The following is a 16216-nucleotide window of genomic DNA, read 5'->3' on the forward strand; positions in this document are numbered from 1 at the left end:
AAGAAACCCTATCTTGAAAAGCAAACAAACAAAAAGTTGTGGTTTGTTATATACAAAATTGACCATTTTTACAATCACCTATCTCTAAAAGTTTCTGTGTTCCCCAATTGAAACTGTGTACATTGAACAGTAACTCTCCATTCTATATGCCTTTGCAAATACCACTCTACACTGGGTCATAATAGAGCTAACTATTCAGATACTTTATGAATGGAATCATGGTATCTGTGGGTAGTTTATTTCACTATCACAGTTGCTTCGAATTTTATCTATATTGTAGCATGTGTCAAATCCCCTTCTCTTTACATCTCAGTAACACTGTACTGCATATGGAAACATATTTCACTATCTTGGACACTTGGGCTGCATTTACCTTTGACCACTGTAGTAAAGCTGCGAAGCATCTAAGCCGACAAGCACCTGCTCATTACCTGCTTCCGGCTCAACTGGGTTTACATCCAGGAGTGGTGCTCCTAAACTTTTGAGTCACCACCATGCTACCTGCTTTCCATAGCAGCTGTACTATCCATCTTACATTTCTATCAGCAATAATACACAAGGGTTCTCATTTCTCCCCATCCTTACAGACACTTGCTTATTTTGTCCTTTTTTCCCTCTATTAACAGCTATCCTGTGGGTATGAAGTAGCATCTAACGATAGCTTTAACTTTCTTTTTCTTATGATTAGTGAATTGAGCACCTTTTCATGTCCTTATTGGTCATTTATATATGTTTACAGAACTATCCTGACAGTCTATTAAATTATTTTGCTCAATTGAGCTGTTGAAGATTATTTTGTTACTAGGTACTATTGCTCATCTTGTGTTTACCAATACCATCTCCTTCTTTTTTTCCTTTTTGTTTTTTTGTTTTATTTTGCTTTGTTTTGTTTTTTTTGTTTTACAAGACGGGTTTTCTCCCTGTAGCCTTGGCTGTCCTGGAACTAACTCTGTAGGTGAGGCTGGCATCAAACTCAGAGATCCACCTGCCTCTACCTACTGAGGGCACCACCACCACCAGGCTGCAAATATTTTTTCTGATAGTAAGTTTCCTTTCATTCTGTTATTAGTATCCTCTGATGCATATTTTAAAGGTTCCTTGAAATTCCATCCATTTACCATCTTCTTTAGTTCTAAGGATATGGAATTAAATACTCATTCTATGCATCTGCAAAGATTTCTATCTCCAAACTGCCTTTTTGCCTAGGCCCTTTATTTTTGCTTTTCAAGCATGCATAATGTGGAATGTTGTCAGTAGAGGGCACAGCAGAGACACTTTAGGAGGGAAAGGTCTTGCTTCCAGGTCCTAGCTGCTCCTATAGAAAAAGAAATTCCCCTTCCTTCTAGCTCCTTAATACAAGTCAGCCAATAGTTGGAAGCTTCCCCAGGAGCCCCCTGCGGGCTGTTACACAGCAGAAGACCTCTGGCGATTCAGCTCCCCTTGAATTTTCCAGTATCCTGGAGGGTAAACTTGTGACAATTTGGTATGAGACTTCATTCTCTGCAATCTAGAATTATGGCCATACCCTCTCCAACAATGTCCAGATCTGATCTGGAAAGGCGAAAAGTGGGGAAGCCACTGAAGGAGCCAACTCTTTAGGTGTCCTACTTCATGAGTAGGTGGTATCATAAACAAGTTACACTAAATGTCTTATCATGTATCAATCATATTAGCATAATATAACTACTACTATATGTCCCACTCTTACGATTTTACCTTGATTAACATAAGTCAGTCCTGCATTACACTTACCAAACTTCCTGTCCAAATTCCAGCAGTCTCTCTCTCCTAATCAGACCCAGAGTGCTACAAGTGAGCTAAGTGAAATAGTGAGAACTACTGCCTAGTACAAGATAAACTTGTGTTTAACGTCTTAATACATTACCTCATTAAACCCTGTGGTACATCATTCTATAGTAAGGACACAGACTCAGAAAAACTATGCATTTTCTCCACAGTATTACAACTCCAGGTCCATTTAATGCTCCAGTGTCTGCTGGTTCTCTACTCTGTTATTTCTTTTTCTTCACAGAGCCTAGAAATGCATCTATGTACAGAAGGACATACCAAGTCCACTGTTATCCTTTGAAGGAGCTTGGAGTCTAAGAACTTAGATCTGCGCAGGGTTCTAGCTCAGAACCAGTCATACTGACTCTATCAGTTGATGCTTGCTTTTCTACTGAGAGTCTGAAATTTAGGGTCAGGGTACCCCTAGGTGAACAGCCCCACCATATCCACCTCAGCACTCAAGTCTCTGCTGAGCTTCCCTAGTAGACAATGCTGTCACAACTCACTGTGACAAATTCTGTTCTGGTATGAGAAAGAGAACCTGGCCCTTTCCTTTAGAAGCTGTCATTCACTACATCCTCTTGTTACAAAGTAATTACTGCACTCAGTGATGGTAAGTTCTAGCAAATCGTGGGGCCTGAGATGTCTTGGGAGCCCCCAAAACAACCTCCTGGCACGCTAATCACTTTGTTAAATGCTGAGATGTACAGATAAGTGGGTCCTTTGCCCTCAGGGAATTTCATGGGCTATTTAAATTTCCCTTCCTTCACTTCTTAGTCTCTGCACCACTTAAGTGGATTAGATATATTTCCCTGGGCTAAATTTCATTCTTAGTGCTGAAGTGATGGTAAATAAATATTTAATAAGTCCATCAGACAAAATCTGAAATACAGAGCTTTAATAAACTCAAAAGACCACACATACATTGTTCTCTTACCTTCCCCATCTTAGTGTGTTCTTCATTAATAATAAATTGATAAACCCTTGAGCATTCCTGGTGGGATGTAAAAGATCAGCTGTTATGGAAGACAGCATGCCAGTTCCTTCGGAAGTTAAATGAAGAGCTATCACATGACCCAGCCATTTCACTCCCAGGCACATAAACCATGGACTAGGTACCCAAACAAATTCTGGATGCACTGCTTCCCAGTACCTTCTCAACTGTAACCAGCACATCAGTCCATAAAGTATGACTTACATAAACAAAGGGCTGTTATTAGGTCCATCCATGTGTGCCATGTAGCAACTTATTATTCATTACACTACTGGAAGAAGTCAGACACAAAAGAGCATGAAATATGGAAAGCAGCCAAAATCCTAGAAACCAAAAATGGACTGGCAATTGCTAAAGACAAATCTCTACTGGGGTCATGAAAAAATGTCAGAATAATATGGAGGCACTGATGGGTTTGACACTGAGAATGTACTATATGCCACAAAATTTTCCATTTTAAGGAGTTAATCTTGGGGCTGGAGAGATGGCTCATCAGTTAAGAGTACTGGTTGTTCTTCTAGAGAATGTAACTTTGATTTCCAGTACCCATATGGCAGCTCACAACTGATACTCTAGTTACAAGGGTTCCAACAACCTCTTCTGGCCTCCATTGGCACTGCCTGCAATGGTGCACAGACAAACACACAGAAAAACACCCACCATATCTTAAAAAAAAAAAAAAAAAAAAAAAAAAAAAAAAAAAAAACCACAAGAAATATTTTGTTTTGTTTTATTTTTTGAGACAGGGTTTCTTTGTGTTGCCCTGGCTGTCCTGGAACTCGTTCTGTACACCAAGCTGGCCTTGAACTCACAGAGATCCTCCTGCCTCTGTCTCCCTGAATGCTGGGATTAAAGGCACGCAGCACCACTGCCCAGCTCACAATAAATCTTAAAAAAAAAAAAAAAAAAAAAAAGAAATTAATAAAAATAAGGTTAATCATATGGGAATCTTTACTCAAATAAAATGGTTTTGAAAGCAGTATGTTTATTATATAGTATGCTAAAACTGAAGCAAACAAGCCTGCTGTTACTGAAGTTTGGGATGAACACAGACACTATAGCAGGTAACACACATAAGGCCCTTATTGGGCATTAGATACTACAATTATTGGGATGTTCCTGTTTTTCAAAATATCCCTCGAATTAGGTGCCTTATGATCTAGAGCAACAACATTCTCCTTAATTTAGAACTTGGACCATCTCGTGCCTGAATCCCTATATAACAGTCTCTTGGCTGGCCCAGCAACATAGCCATCTAAACATCCCTCCAAGGCTTTCTTAAGGCCAGGGTTAACTGCCTACAACCACATTCTCTCACTTCAATATTAATGGCACTCTTTATCTTCAAAGATTAAATTCCCAACATTCTAAGTCAGGTCTCATTAGTTTAGTGGCTTCTTGAATAAGTATTCCTAGGGAACTTTTTTTTAATGTGTATAGTTCTGTACTAAGAATACAAACACCAATTGTGTGTGGTGATACACAACTGTAATCCCAGCACTCACCCTTAACTACATAAAACTATCTCAACAAACAAAAACAAAAAGAAGGCAAATAACAAATTGCCACAGGGATTCTTGTCATGAGAAACTTTGCCTACTAAGGGATAAGGGCACATAAAACATTAACATTAGCCATGCAATAAAATGAAACAAAGGGCCAACGAAAACAGGTGAATATGGCCGAAAGCAGACTAGGAAAGTGTAAATAAATCCTGATTGTCAACTTGACTGGTCGAGGAGTGCCTACCGAAGAGATTAATAAAGCACATCTCTGCTAATGTTTCCTTGAAAACTCAAAACTTATCATCAGCAACAAATATTGTCACTGTTTTCCTTCAAATAACAGGCATCCACTTTTAATAAAATGTCTGGCAGTACCCAAGCCTCAGTAATCATGGTCTGTGGGTTGTTCTTTCAATTAAAAATGGTATCCCTTGGAAAAGCAGTTAGTTCAGCTGGTAACTCAAATAATCACAAAAGCATTTTCTACTGCAACAGACACTATACTCAGTACACACAAGTGCTTTCTACATATTGCCATTTTACCACAAGATTAAAAAGATACATAGTCAGGGTGGAAAATTAAACATTAGCGTGACGGTTATGCTAGTCTCCCCTTCTTTAGTGCTAAATAGGTGTCAGTGAAGAATATAATTTCTTGGGGGCTAAGGCGATGGCTTGGTTGGTAAAGTGCTTGCTGTGTAAAGCATGAGGACCTGAGTTCCGATCTCTACCACCCACATAAAAGCTGACAGCAGCACACATCTGTAACCTCAGGGTTGAGGAGACCGAGACAGGTGAATCTCAGCCAGCCAGTGAAATCATCAAGGCCTAGGTCCAGCAAGATCGTATCTTAAAAAATAAGTTGGAAAGTGACCAGGAGCAACATCTAATGGCAACCTCTGACCTCAACCTACATACCTGCACACACACAGGAACATGTGCATACATGGACACAACTGGAATGCATGTTTGCCCATACTCACATGGATATGTACACGCTCTCACAGAATATAATTTAATAGTCATTACATTACTTTATTACCAGCAGTTTCTCTGCGGCATAATAGAACCACGCCTTAGTCTGACGTGTCACAATTCGTGCAAGAGAAGAACAGTTGTTGCATCACAACTATCTGTGATTGTGAAGGCAGTCTGCCTCTCAGCCTCAACATCTTAGCCTTTTACATGAGAGCATCATCTATTTGTTTTAAGGATCGATGTATTATATGCAAAATTATCTGCATAGTCCCTGCTCCTTAATGGGGTAGCCTTGCTAAAGAACAAAGATAAAAAGCCGGGTGATGGTAGCACATTCCTTTAATCCCAGCACTCAGGAAGCAGAAGCAGGCAGATCTCTGTGAGTTCGAGGCTAGCCTGGTCTACAGAGCCCCGGAAAAACCCTGTCTCAAAAAAAACAAAAACAAAAACAAAAACAACAAAAGAACCAAGATAATGAGAAGCAATGCTTCAGCTGTATACATGTCCACACCCACAAACGTGGGCAGTTCTGACCTGTACAGGTTGAGATTCCTGGTACGCAGCCTCACGGTACTCACACAACACACATAGGAAAGCCAAAGCAGACTTCAGATGCCTTCCCTTCAGTTACAGAGCTGAGAAGAGGGAGGACTTGACATCTTAAACGTCTTACCAGAAACAGACCTGTGAACAGGTAACATTAAGTTCCCCCAACCCTGACGCCACCCCCCCACCCCACCCCATATCATAACCTCAGCATCTGACAAAGAACATTCAGGGAGCAGCAGGGGGAACTGCCTGTACTGAACACAGGCATACATTTTTTTCTTGTCAATACTCCCTAAACAACATAAAATAATTATTTACACAGCACTGACAATGTATTTGTAAATTTAAAGTATACAGGCATATGTATATGTGTTACATGGAAGAAAAAAACAAAACCCTCTATTTATGCTAGATGTTAAGCAGATTTGGGTGACTGAGCGGATCCTGAAACTAACCCCTGCAGACACTGAGGAACAACTATGTCCCCTTTGGGCTGATAAGGGACATCTCAGTTCAGACTGGCTGAGGTTAAATGACATGCCCAAGGGCTCACAGGCAGTAAAATAACAAAGTGGCCTAGAACCCAAATTTTCTAACTACAGATTTGGGGTTCTTCCAGCTGGAACTTAGAACTTTCTAAGAAGATGAAATTTGTTTTGTGCAATAATTGATAATCATCTGCATCTGGATTTGAAGCAGCCATGATTACAATGCTTATTATGACTAAATATGCCAACTGATAACCACCAACAAATTAGTGTGTTGTGATATCAATTCAAACTGGTGTTTCACTGAGCCCAACCAAGGATTCACAAGCTTTGGCACTTAAAAAAATATACCTCTTAATTAGCTTTTGAGCACAAAAGAAACATCCCAAATAACCATTCCGAAATATTTTAAAAAATACCTCTAAGACATGCTAACATGTTGAATAGCATACTCTGTATTTAAATTAACAGTTCTATCCAAAATGAATATAGACAAAACAATAATGTTTTTTCTTAATTGGTACATACTGGCTGTTTCAATTTAGCTTTTGCAGCTGTCTCTTGACTTACACTGCTATCCAACATGTCAAATCAGCTCTACTGCTTATTGGCCCGGTTAGGACAACCCTTCTAGGCATCTGTTTTCTGATCTGTAACATGTATGTAATTATACATATGCTCTACACAGATGTTAAGATTCAGCATAACACAGAAAAGCACCTGCAAGTCAACCTCCCTTACTGGTATTGTGAGCTTTGACCTCAAAATCCTGTCTTTCCTCTCCCTCCCTTACTATCTGCATGACTAAGTACAAACGGGCATTTTCTATTTCCTACTCCTGTGTCACTTCTAATGCCAACTCCCTATCTCTCCTTGGGTCCCCAGAACAATTCCCTGACCTTCCTCTCATTGTGTTGATTCCCTTCAGGAAGAAGGCAGTACTCACTGCTGTTGATTCTATGATCAGCTGATCAATCTTATTTTGTGTATGAGTGTTTTGCCTGAATATGTAAATGCACTGCATGGGCATGTCTGGTGCCCATGGAAGCTAGAAGAACAACTGTATCCACTGGATCTGGAATTAAGGATGGGGCAGTTGTAAGCCATCAAGTAGGTGCTGAGAATGAAACCCAGTAGTGAGCACTCTTAACTGCTGAGCCATCTCTCCAGCCCAACATGGTAATTCTTGCTTGGGACTAATCAGGGAAACCTCAAATAAAACTACCTGAGAGTTTGATTTGGGCCAGTGGGGGTGTGTATATACAATTTCTTCATTCACAAATTACACAACCAAGTTTCCCCAATTTTGGGAATTTGCATGGGTCAATACACCCAAAATGCAATGGATACCATCTGAAATGCAATCTTCTTCATGATCTTGGTACCTTCCCTGACAATTGTTTTTCTCTCAAGATCAAGATCTAAAAACCACAAACTCCCCTTTCTTAAACACATGATCAACTATCAGGAATTCACAGAGCTGTCTTCATCAGCTCTCTTTTTCAGGACACTCAACTATTCAGCTCCTGCAGTTCCTCCTCGTATAACCCTTATTGGGAATAATAAACGTCTGATAGGGAAAACCTATTCATACAGTTCTCTGTGTGTATAATTAAATATTTGAGATAGCTGAAAGATAGGTTAAGTGGCAAGGAACCTAAAGAGATGAGATGATATTGAGACTCAAGAAGGGACCCTTCTGACAAACAGGACTACTACACACATTCGCAAATAAAAGGCTGAAGGAGAGGCAAGAGGGACTGTAACTTTCACATAGCACAAGGTGCTACACAATTCATATACTTTAGGTCACGATTGTGTCTTATGTCCACTACCAAATGAAGGCAGTGAGATTCAGAAAGGTTAATTGAGAAGCAAACAGCTACTTGTGGTTGAACCACAGTCACAACTGCAAATGTTCTTTCTATTACATGTTAAACATGAGCTTAGTGCAGAAAAACCTTGCTCTTTAGGGTCGGGCAAGAAGGGGATGATCTGCGCACTGGCTTAGCAAACTGATCCTCTTCTGGTAATGGAGGAAACCTTTAGTTATTCCCAGTGCTGCCTTTTACTTTAATTTAAAGACTTGGTTCCCTGTTAAAATGCAGGCTCTGTAAATTAGAGCTGTTCTGAGTGATACATGAAGTTCTCACCTCTCCTAGGTGACGCATGATGAAGCTAAGGTACCTGGTCCACACTCTAAATAGGTTACTCTGCGTGGTTCTCAATCCTAAGTGTTAATTGGTCAACCATTTAAAACTACTGAGTTCTGGACCCCTTCCTTCTGGGTCCCAAATTATGTAGGAAAAAAAATGGTCCAAATGGACCCACTGAACTATCTTATCCCAGATAACTTGCTTCTCATAGTTCTTCATCTCAAAATATACATTTTTGTGTGGTGTGTGTACACCCCTGAGATGCATGCACGTGTAAAGGTTTCCCCAAGTATGTGAACGCATTGTGTGTAGGTGCAAGTTGGCTAGTGTGTGTGGAAGACTGAAGTTGATGAAGGTTGTCTTCCTCAATATAAATTCTGTGAACAGGGTCTCTCATTGAACCCAGAGTTCACCAACTGTGGCCAGTGAAGCCATCCTGCTTGCTGTGGGGATCCTGTCTCAGCCTCCTACACTGGGAATACAGGCGGCCACAGCTGCACATGATGCTGAGGATCCAAATTCCAGTCCTCACCTGCATAGCAACCACTTTATCTACCAAGTCATCTCCTCAGTCCCTGTTAGGTCTTAATACTTTCCAAACCTTGTATTTAATTATTTTGGGAGAGGGAGATATGCCACACTATGCATATGGGGGTCAAAGGATAGTTTGTGGAAGTCAGTCCTCTCCGTCCACCACTATAGGTCACAGGAATCAAGCACACACCATCAGGCTTAACAGCCTAACCCACTGAGCCCTCACTGACCTCTTTTATGATACAAGGTTTCTAAATGTAGCCCAAACTGACCTTGAACTCCTAACTTTCCTGCCTCAGCTTCCTCTGTGCCGCAATTCTAAGAGTGTCCTATCACACCGGCTTAAGAAATAGGCTTTATTAAATGACCAGTCAGCAAGCACTGAGAACATATAAAATTTAGAAATGTTTTTTATATATATATATATATAGGCTTGCTTAATCCTCAAGCTGCATTTTGAGGCTGGTTCTTACATCACAGCTCATATATATATATATATATATATATATATATATATATATATATGTGTGTGTGTGTGTGTGTGTGTGTGTGTGTGTGTGTGTGTGTATGTATATACATATATATATATATATATAAAAGGGCAGCAAGAAACAGTGACTTGTCCAAGGTCAGCTAGAGAAGCTCAGGTCTGGATCCCAGCCACTCTGATCCCAGCACCTCGGCTCTCAAACACACCAACTGCACTGCCCAGGGGTACATCTGAACAAATCAACCCAAGTGGGTCACCTCGGAGATGTCATCCAGGGAAAGCTAATGCTCATATTCTCACATGCTACCATCATTCCAAACATCACTGCTAAACTACAGCACACCACAGTTCTTGTTCAGAAAACAAAAATGCCTTCAGAACCGACACGTGCTTGAAATAGCTTTAACTAGGATAAAAGCCCATTTGAGCATGGACATAATCAGGAAAAGCCAATTCTGACTAAGTTTTTTGGTGGAAAATCCAGTTAGATTTGGAAAATGTTTTTCCTCCTCACTGGTCTCTGAAGCTGACTCAAAACAGTTCTTTCTGTCTTGCACAATGCTTCTATCGCCAGAGCCCAGGTGACTGTTTGAAGGACAGTACTCATCTGGATGCACAGATTCTGTCACATGTTTTCCTTTTAAAAATCATCCTTTTAGTCACATCTAAACAAATTCATTTGTCCTTGGCTACCAACATAAACATGTATTTGCTCAGAACTGTCTTGAAGCATATATTTTTCCTCTCTGCTGAAAAGCAATTGCTTTGATTTCAGAATTTAAGTGTTTTATTTACACCCATCCATATAAAAGTAGGTGCCATAATTTGGCACTAATGAATCATTTAATTGCATGTAGTATCATAAAAGAAATAGTACAAAGACAAATAAGTACATTTCTAAAATATGCACTCAAATACCCTCACATACAAGGGATAAAAGCATACACAAATACTATAGGGATTTAGTAAAAAAAAAAAAAAGGGGGGGGGGTATTACATTTTTATATCTGATGAGCTCCTTTATGGAAGAAATATGTCCTTTCTCAACAAAGAAAATATTCTGCAAATTCAGAAATGATTTACAAAATTTTTTCTCAAATCAAGCATTAATGCAGATCAGCATAATTCCACACAACCAACCTCTGTTTGAACTGGACTCCCCACACCTTACTGAGGCCAACGTTCCCCTTTACAAACTCCCACTCCACCCCCACCACACACACACACCCAACGCCCCACCAACCTCACAGGGGTTCCTGGGCTGGTCCATGGAATCTGATGACATCACTCTCTCTTCCTTCCTGGAATTCTAAACCCTGCTGCTCTCCCCTTGCACACAGCTACCATCTCCATGGCAACCTCACCTCCTCCTGCTTCCCTATTGGCTTCATGGAGCAGGATACACAAAAAGGTTTTCCGTTCTGCCCCCACTGCCCGCCCGCAAAAATGATGCTTTCAACAGGAACCTGGGCTAAATTTAGCCACTTGCGATTCTGTGTCTTATGACTAAGAAAACATAGAAATATCCTCCTTCCTATATTCTACCCGCCCCTAAACCACACCCCAAAGTGGTTGTTTCTCCTTCTGTCTGGCCCCCAACTCAAACAGCAGTATGTGCTGAGCCTTCAAAATCAACTAGATGGCTTGCCCCACATACAGAGAACATTCCCCACTCACCTCCTCCCATCAGGAGAGGAAGAAACAGAACAATAACAAAAACACCACTGGAGCATTTCATGTAGGGAACATCAGTCTGCTGACTCCTTCCACCCTAAGCCAAGGAGAGAAAAGCCATGCCTACAGGCAGAACAGTATCTACCCTCTAACAGAACTTCCTCCATCACAGAAACAGAAGTGGGGAGGTGAGGGTCAAAGCCGACACACTGCAAATTCTGCATCCAAGTGCTCACCTCACAGGCTGACCTACTATGGAAACTGGAACAGACTCTCACACCCATCATCTACAACATAGCTCCACACAAGGATGCTCTCAAAACTGCTGACAAAATGGGAAGTAGCTTAGGTCCCTGAGCCAAAGGGACTGAGTAAGTTGACACCATAAGCAAATTCCTGACGTTTTAATGAGGTCTGAAACTGCCACAGAAGATGAACTTCTAGAAAACCACTTTTTCATAATGCTGTAAAATATGTATATGCTCTCCCAAATCCCTGGACAGTCTCTTCGAAGCTCTCCACTCTGAAACTGGTCTGTGTTTAGTGCGCATCTGGAACTGGTCCTACTTACTCTTGCCTTAATCCAAGCTCTAATTCTAAAGTGGCCCCCACTCTCCCTAAACAACAGGTAAATTTGTACCAGGGCTTTGCTTCTCAACCCAGCTATCCATTTCCCATCTAGGAAGGGATTCTTTCTCAGAAACTACTTGGTTGATTTAAACTAAGCATGTCCTATATGGCTCTGAAAGACAAAACCTAAGCTGTAACTAAGTTGGAAATGCACCAAGCAGGTCAGGGCCTTATATCAGAAAAAGGGATGAATGAAAATAAGGCACACCCAGGAAATTTGTGGTTTTGTTACAGGGTAGAAACCCAGCTCCAGGGCACCCATTTTCCAAAGCGGGGTGGCATCAACGTAGCATAATTCTGCATGGCAAAAGATAGTGTTTTCAAACTAATATACAAAGCATCTAGAATGAGTTTCAAAAGCACATGAGAGACACTGAAGACTCCCATCCCAACAGTAGGGGTAGATAGGATTAGCTTGCCTCTGAGATGGAGGTAGATGCTCTCCAAATTCACCCCTAACACTCCAGTCCTTAGGTGAAACCACTCTCAACAACACTGCTGTAGAGGTGACTCCATACATTAACTATGATAAGCACAATTCTTTTTTTTTTCTCTAGATTTATTTATTATGTATACAGTGTACTGCCTGCATGCCAGAAGAGAGCACCAGATCTCATTACAGATGGTTGTGAGCCACCATGTGGTTGCTGGGAATTGAACTCAGGACCTCTGGAAGAACAACCAGTGCTCTTAACCACTGAGCCATCTCTCCAGCCCAAGCACAATTCTTTATATATATAAAATCATATGCATATTAATAGTTATTTATATGTAATTTATTTGTTGTTATTTTATGTGTTAGTGTTTTACTGCATGTATGTCCATGGGAAGGTGTCAGGTCCCCTGGAACTGGAGTTACAGAGAGTTGTCCTCTGAAAGAGCAGCCTGAACTCTTTAACCACTGGGCCATCTCTCTAGCACCACGAACAATTCTTAACACTCAGAGATGGTCACCTTATTCTACATGGGAAGACCCAAGCGGCCTCTGAGACTACCCATCATATCAGTTACTGAACCTTTATAATAAAGATGTTTAAGACAAAAATAGTGAGTTGTATATATTCTTATTTCCATTCCAAAAATGAAAAAGTTCAAACAGTCAGTGTGTCTAGTATCTATATTAGGTCTCTCTGAACTCCAGAACCTACACAGTTTTTCTACTCCCATTCACACAGTCATAATTATAAAGAAATGTCTAAAGTATCATTTTGTGTCTATGTTCTCTTAGATCATCAATAAAACGTAAGTTGTTGGACATCAAAGTTAATGTCACACTTTTGATGTACTAATAACCATAGTTAACTATAAGTGGGTACTCAATATTTATTAATTTATTATTCTAATCGTATTATTCTAAACTTCTGAACAAATGGTAATGATTTTACTCAGATCTTTTAAAATTAAGATTAGCTTAAGAAATTACATGCTGAAGTGAAATGCCAAAACTTCGGATAACATATTCTAAAATTTAATTTTCTTATATTTGAGATTTAAAAAACAATTATCAGAGTCTTAATGCCTATACTGACCCAGTCATAACTTCATAATGCCTATAAAGTCTCATTTGCTTGTTCTGCTCTGATGGGGAGCAGTTGTAAATGGGTTTTGGTGCCTAGAATGGAACCCAGGGCTTCACACATGCTAAGCATGAGCAGCTCTCTACAGACTGAGCTATGCCTCAGCTCATCCATCAGCTTTACTCCAGAAACCCTAATGCAGTCAGAGTCTATATTAAATTTATAATTTCCACACTCTACATACAGAATCAGAGCAATTCTGCAGGGATTTCACTAAAATTAAATCAGGTGATTAGAGGACCATGCCAAAGAGGCCAAGGTCACATGTCTGATACTCATGAAATCCAGTTGGCATCACTCTCTCCTACCACCACACACAATTAATTATAAACACATATGCTTGCTTTTACCAAAAAGTAATGTAACCTACATCTTCTGAAAACAAATTCAAAGCATGCATCTACCAATACTATGTAATATAATTCCCTTTTATCCTTTAGAAAACAGATACTGACTTCCAATACTAATTAAGTCTCAAAAGATAAGTGCTTTAGGCAAATAAACACAACAATGCATGACATGCAACACTGCACTGATATTCACTTGTAGGGAGAGGGTAAGCCACGTGGTTAGCACCAGAAAATGCATGAAGCAGAATGTATTAGGTAGAGAATTCTTAGATAAAGAATGAAGGTAAAGGCATCTCAGGGAGAGAGAACAAAGAGAACAAATGAAGGAGGGAAGCAAGGCAACACAGCAAACAGAGAACTTTCGCGTTCATTAGAAAGGCCAGGTTGAAAGTTGAGAGTAATGACCGGTTAACAGAAGGCACAGGCAATCTCTCTTAAAATCTTCCACAGCAGATAGGGTTTGCCTAGAATGTCTTTTCTGTTAGATCTCCAAAAAGTAATGGGCTAAAACATTTTAATGTCAGCCAGATGTGGTGGTGCACGCCTTTAATACCAGCACTGAGGCAGAGGTAGGCAGATTTCTGTGAGTTTGAGGCCAGCCTGGGCTACAGACTAGTTTTAGGACAGCCAGGGCTACACAGAAAAACCTTGTCTTGAAACACAAAACAAAAAAAAAAAAAATTTTTTAATGTTATATGGATAGTTCTTATCTTTAAAGTATCCATGGTGAAATTAAAGGCCAAAATGAAGTGATATCCTGTAAACAAAGCCTCTAGCAGCTAAGAACACTCATGAAGAATCTTCTTCTGTCCAGAAAACAAGTCCAAATTTGCTGTCTGGTGAGGACAGTAAACATTTTCTTGCTCTTCTCAGAGAGCTGCTTTGACAGTAAACTGGAGTTTATTTATCATGTCTCTTTTCCTGTGTCTCTTTATTAGCATGTTGAGCATTTGGTAAGGAAATTACCATTTTCAAAAAGCCCCTTCATCCCCATGCAATACTCTAACACATAAATGTATGTGCAAATTCACATCCTACACCACATCTAAGGGGCTGGCTACCTATTAGCTGCAGCTATCACAGGATGTAAACTTTTTGCTAATTATATATACGCAGAAATCCTGTGTGTACAATGTAATACATTCTCACAAGAGAAACCTAGCGCCAAGACAAAGAGAAGAAAACCTACTGGCACCCTAGGTCTGTGTTGTGCCTCTGCGGTCTACAGTGGGTAGCCATTCCAGCCTTGGCCTGGAAGTTCCAACCCCCATTGAGGCTTCAGTAATGGTCACGCCCACAAGGCGGGGCTGAGAGAGGCCGCTGAAGACTGGGGGTCAAAAGGAGAGGCCTCTCTTGGTTCTAGGACCCTGGAAGCTGGAGGTAGACCGAACAGAGTTCTCCAGAGAACACTACCGGACTGTGCCATACCTTTCCCGGACCCTGCAACCTACCCCTTCATTTGTAAGTTACCCCACAAAATAAACCTCCCTTTTAACTACGTGGAGTGGCCTTAATAATTTCACCAATTGCGGTCACTCTCAGCTACTCACAACAACATAACTGACTCTACTATGACCTTTCTAGGAAGGATCACATGCCATGCTTCCTTCTGTGAAGCACTGTACTCAATAACACATGTATGTGTTAAATATCCTAATGTACTGGAAAGCACTTTCAGGATGCTGAAAAATACTCCCATTATTTTCAGCTTGGGCTATGTACAAGCTACTTTCCCTGTGATTATGAACAAACAGCTGACAAGAGGAAACTTACAGAAGGGGGATGGAGGCTTGCTGTGGTTCACAGTTTAAGGGTACAGTCCACCACGGCAAGGGAAACAAGGTGGCAGGACGCTGCGTGCTCCCATCGGGGCAGATCAGGTAGCAGAGAGAGATGAACACTGGTGCTCAGCTGGCTGTCTCGTTTTTCCTTTTTAACTCAGCCTGGACCCCCAGCAAAGGCTGATGCTGGCCACATCCTGGGTAGGTCTCCTTCCTCAAAGAACAGGTAATCACAAGGTATATCTCTAAGTGATTCCAAATCCAGCCAAGTTGGCAACAAAGAGTCACTATTATGTCAAGTAGTTATAAAAACATGCTGCCATGTACATCCTTGTACATCCTCTTTTGGCAATCATATATGCACACTTCAGGTTTCTGCTGCTGTGGCAAGGACTGAGAGTGCTGCCGTGCACTCCTGTTCTCAGCTTTGGGATCTACTGCCAACTTTTACTTCTCCAAAGCTGTGCTACTTAACCTTTCCCCAGCACTGCACGAGGGCTCCAGGTGCTGAATGTCTGCCTCTGTTCAGTCATCCAGGAGACAGGGTAACAGAACCTCACTGTGGCCATCTGTTTTACCTTGGAGAAGAGTCATGTGACCATTTTTGAACAACAGGATAGCATGTTCTGTAAGTACCTATTCATATATGTTGCCCACTTTGGTGCTAGGTTGTTTTTTTAAAATTATTATAGCATTCCTTTTATATACTAAGTTGCAGGAAT

General features: G+C 40.7%; 1 protein-coding gene and 1 non-coding gene across 19 annotated transcripts in view; both read right to left on the reverse strand.

Moving 5' to 3' along the window:
- Positions 1-16216, reverse strand: part of Rbfox2 (RNA binding fox-1 homolog 2) — a 241269-nt gene that overhangs the window by 170975 nt on the left and 54078 nt on the right. Inside the window, exon 1 of one of the 18 annotated variants that reach the window (XM_036208109.1) lies at positions 10726-10873. The exons of the other annotated variants lie outside the window; for them this stretch is intronic. Within the exon in view, the coding sequence (XP_036064002.1) occupies positions 10726-10767 (42 nt within the window). The 5' untranslated portion in view covers positions 10768-10873. Of the gene's footprint in view, positions 1-10725; positions 10874-16216 lie in introns of those variants that run through there. 18 annotated transcript variants of the gene reach the window in all.
- Positions 7548-7707, reverse strand: LOC118597540. Its single transcript, XR_004946843.1, has one exon. It is a non-coding gene; the product is annotated as a U1 spliceosomal RNA (small nuclear RNA).

This window comes from Onychomys torridus, chromosome 16, assembly GCF_903995425.1.
Source record: "Onychomys torridus chromosome 16, mOncTor1.1, whole genome shotgun sequence".
NCBI lineage: Eukaryota > Metazoa > Chordata > Mammalia > Rodentia > Cricetidae > Onychomys > Onychomys torridus.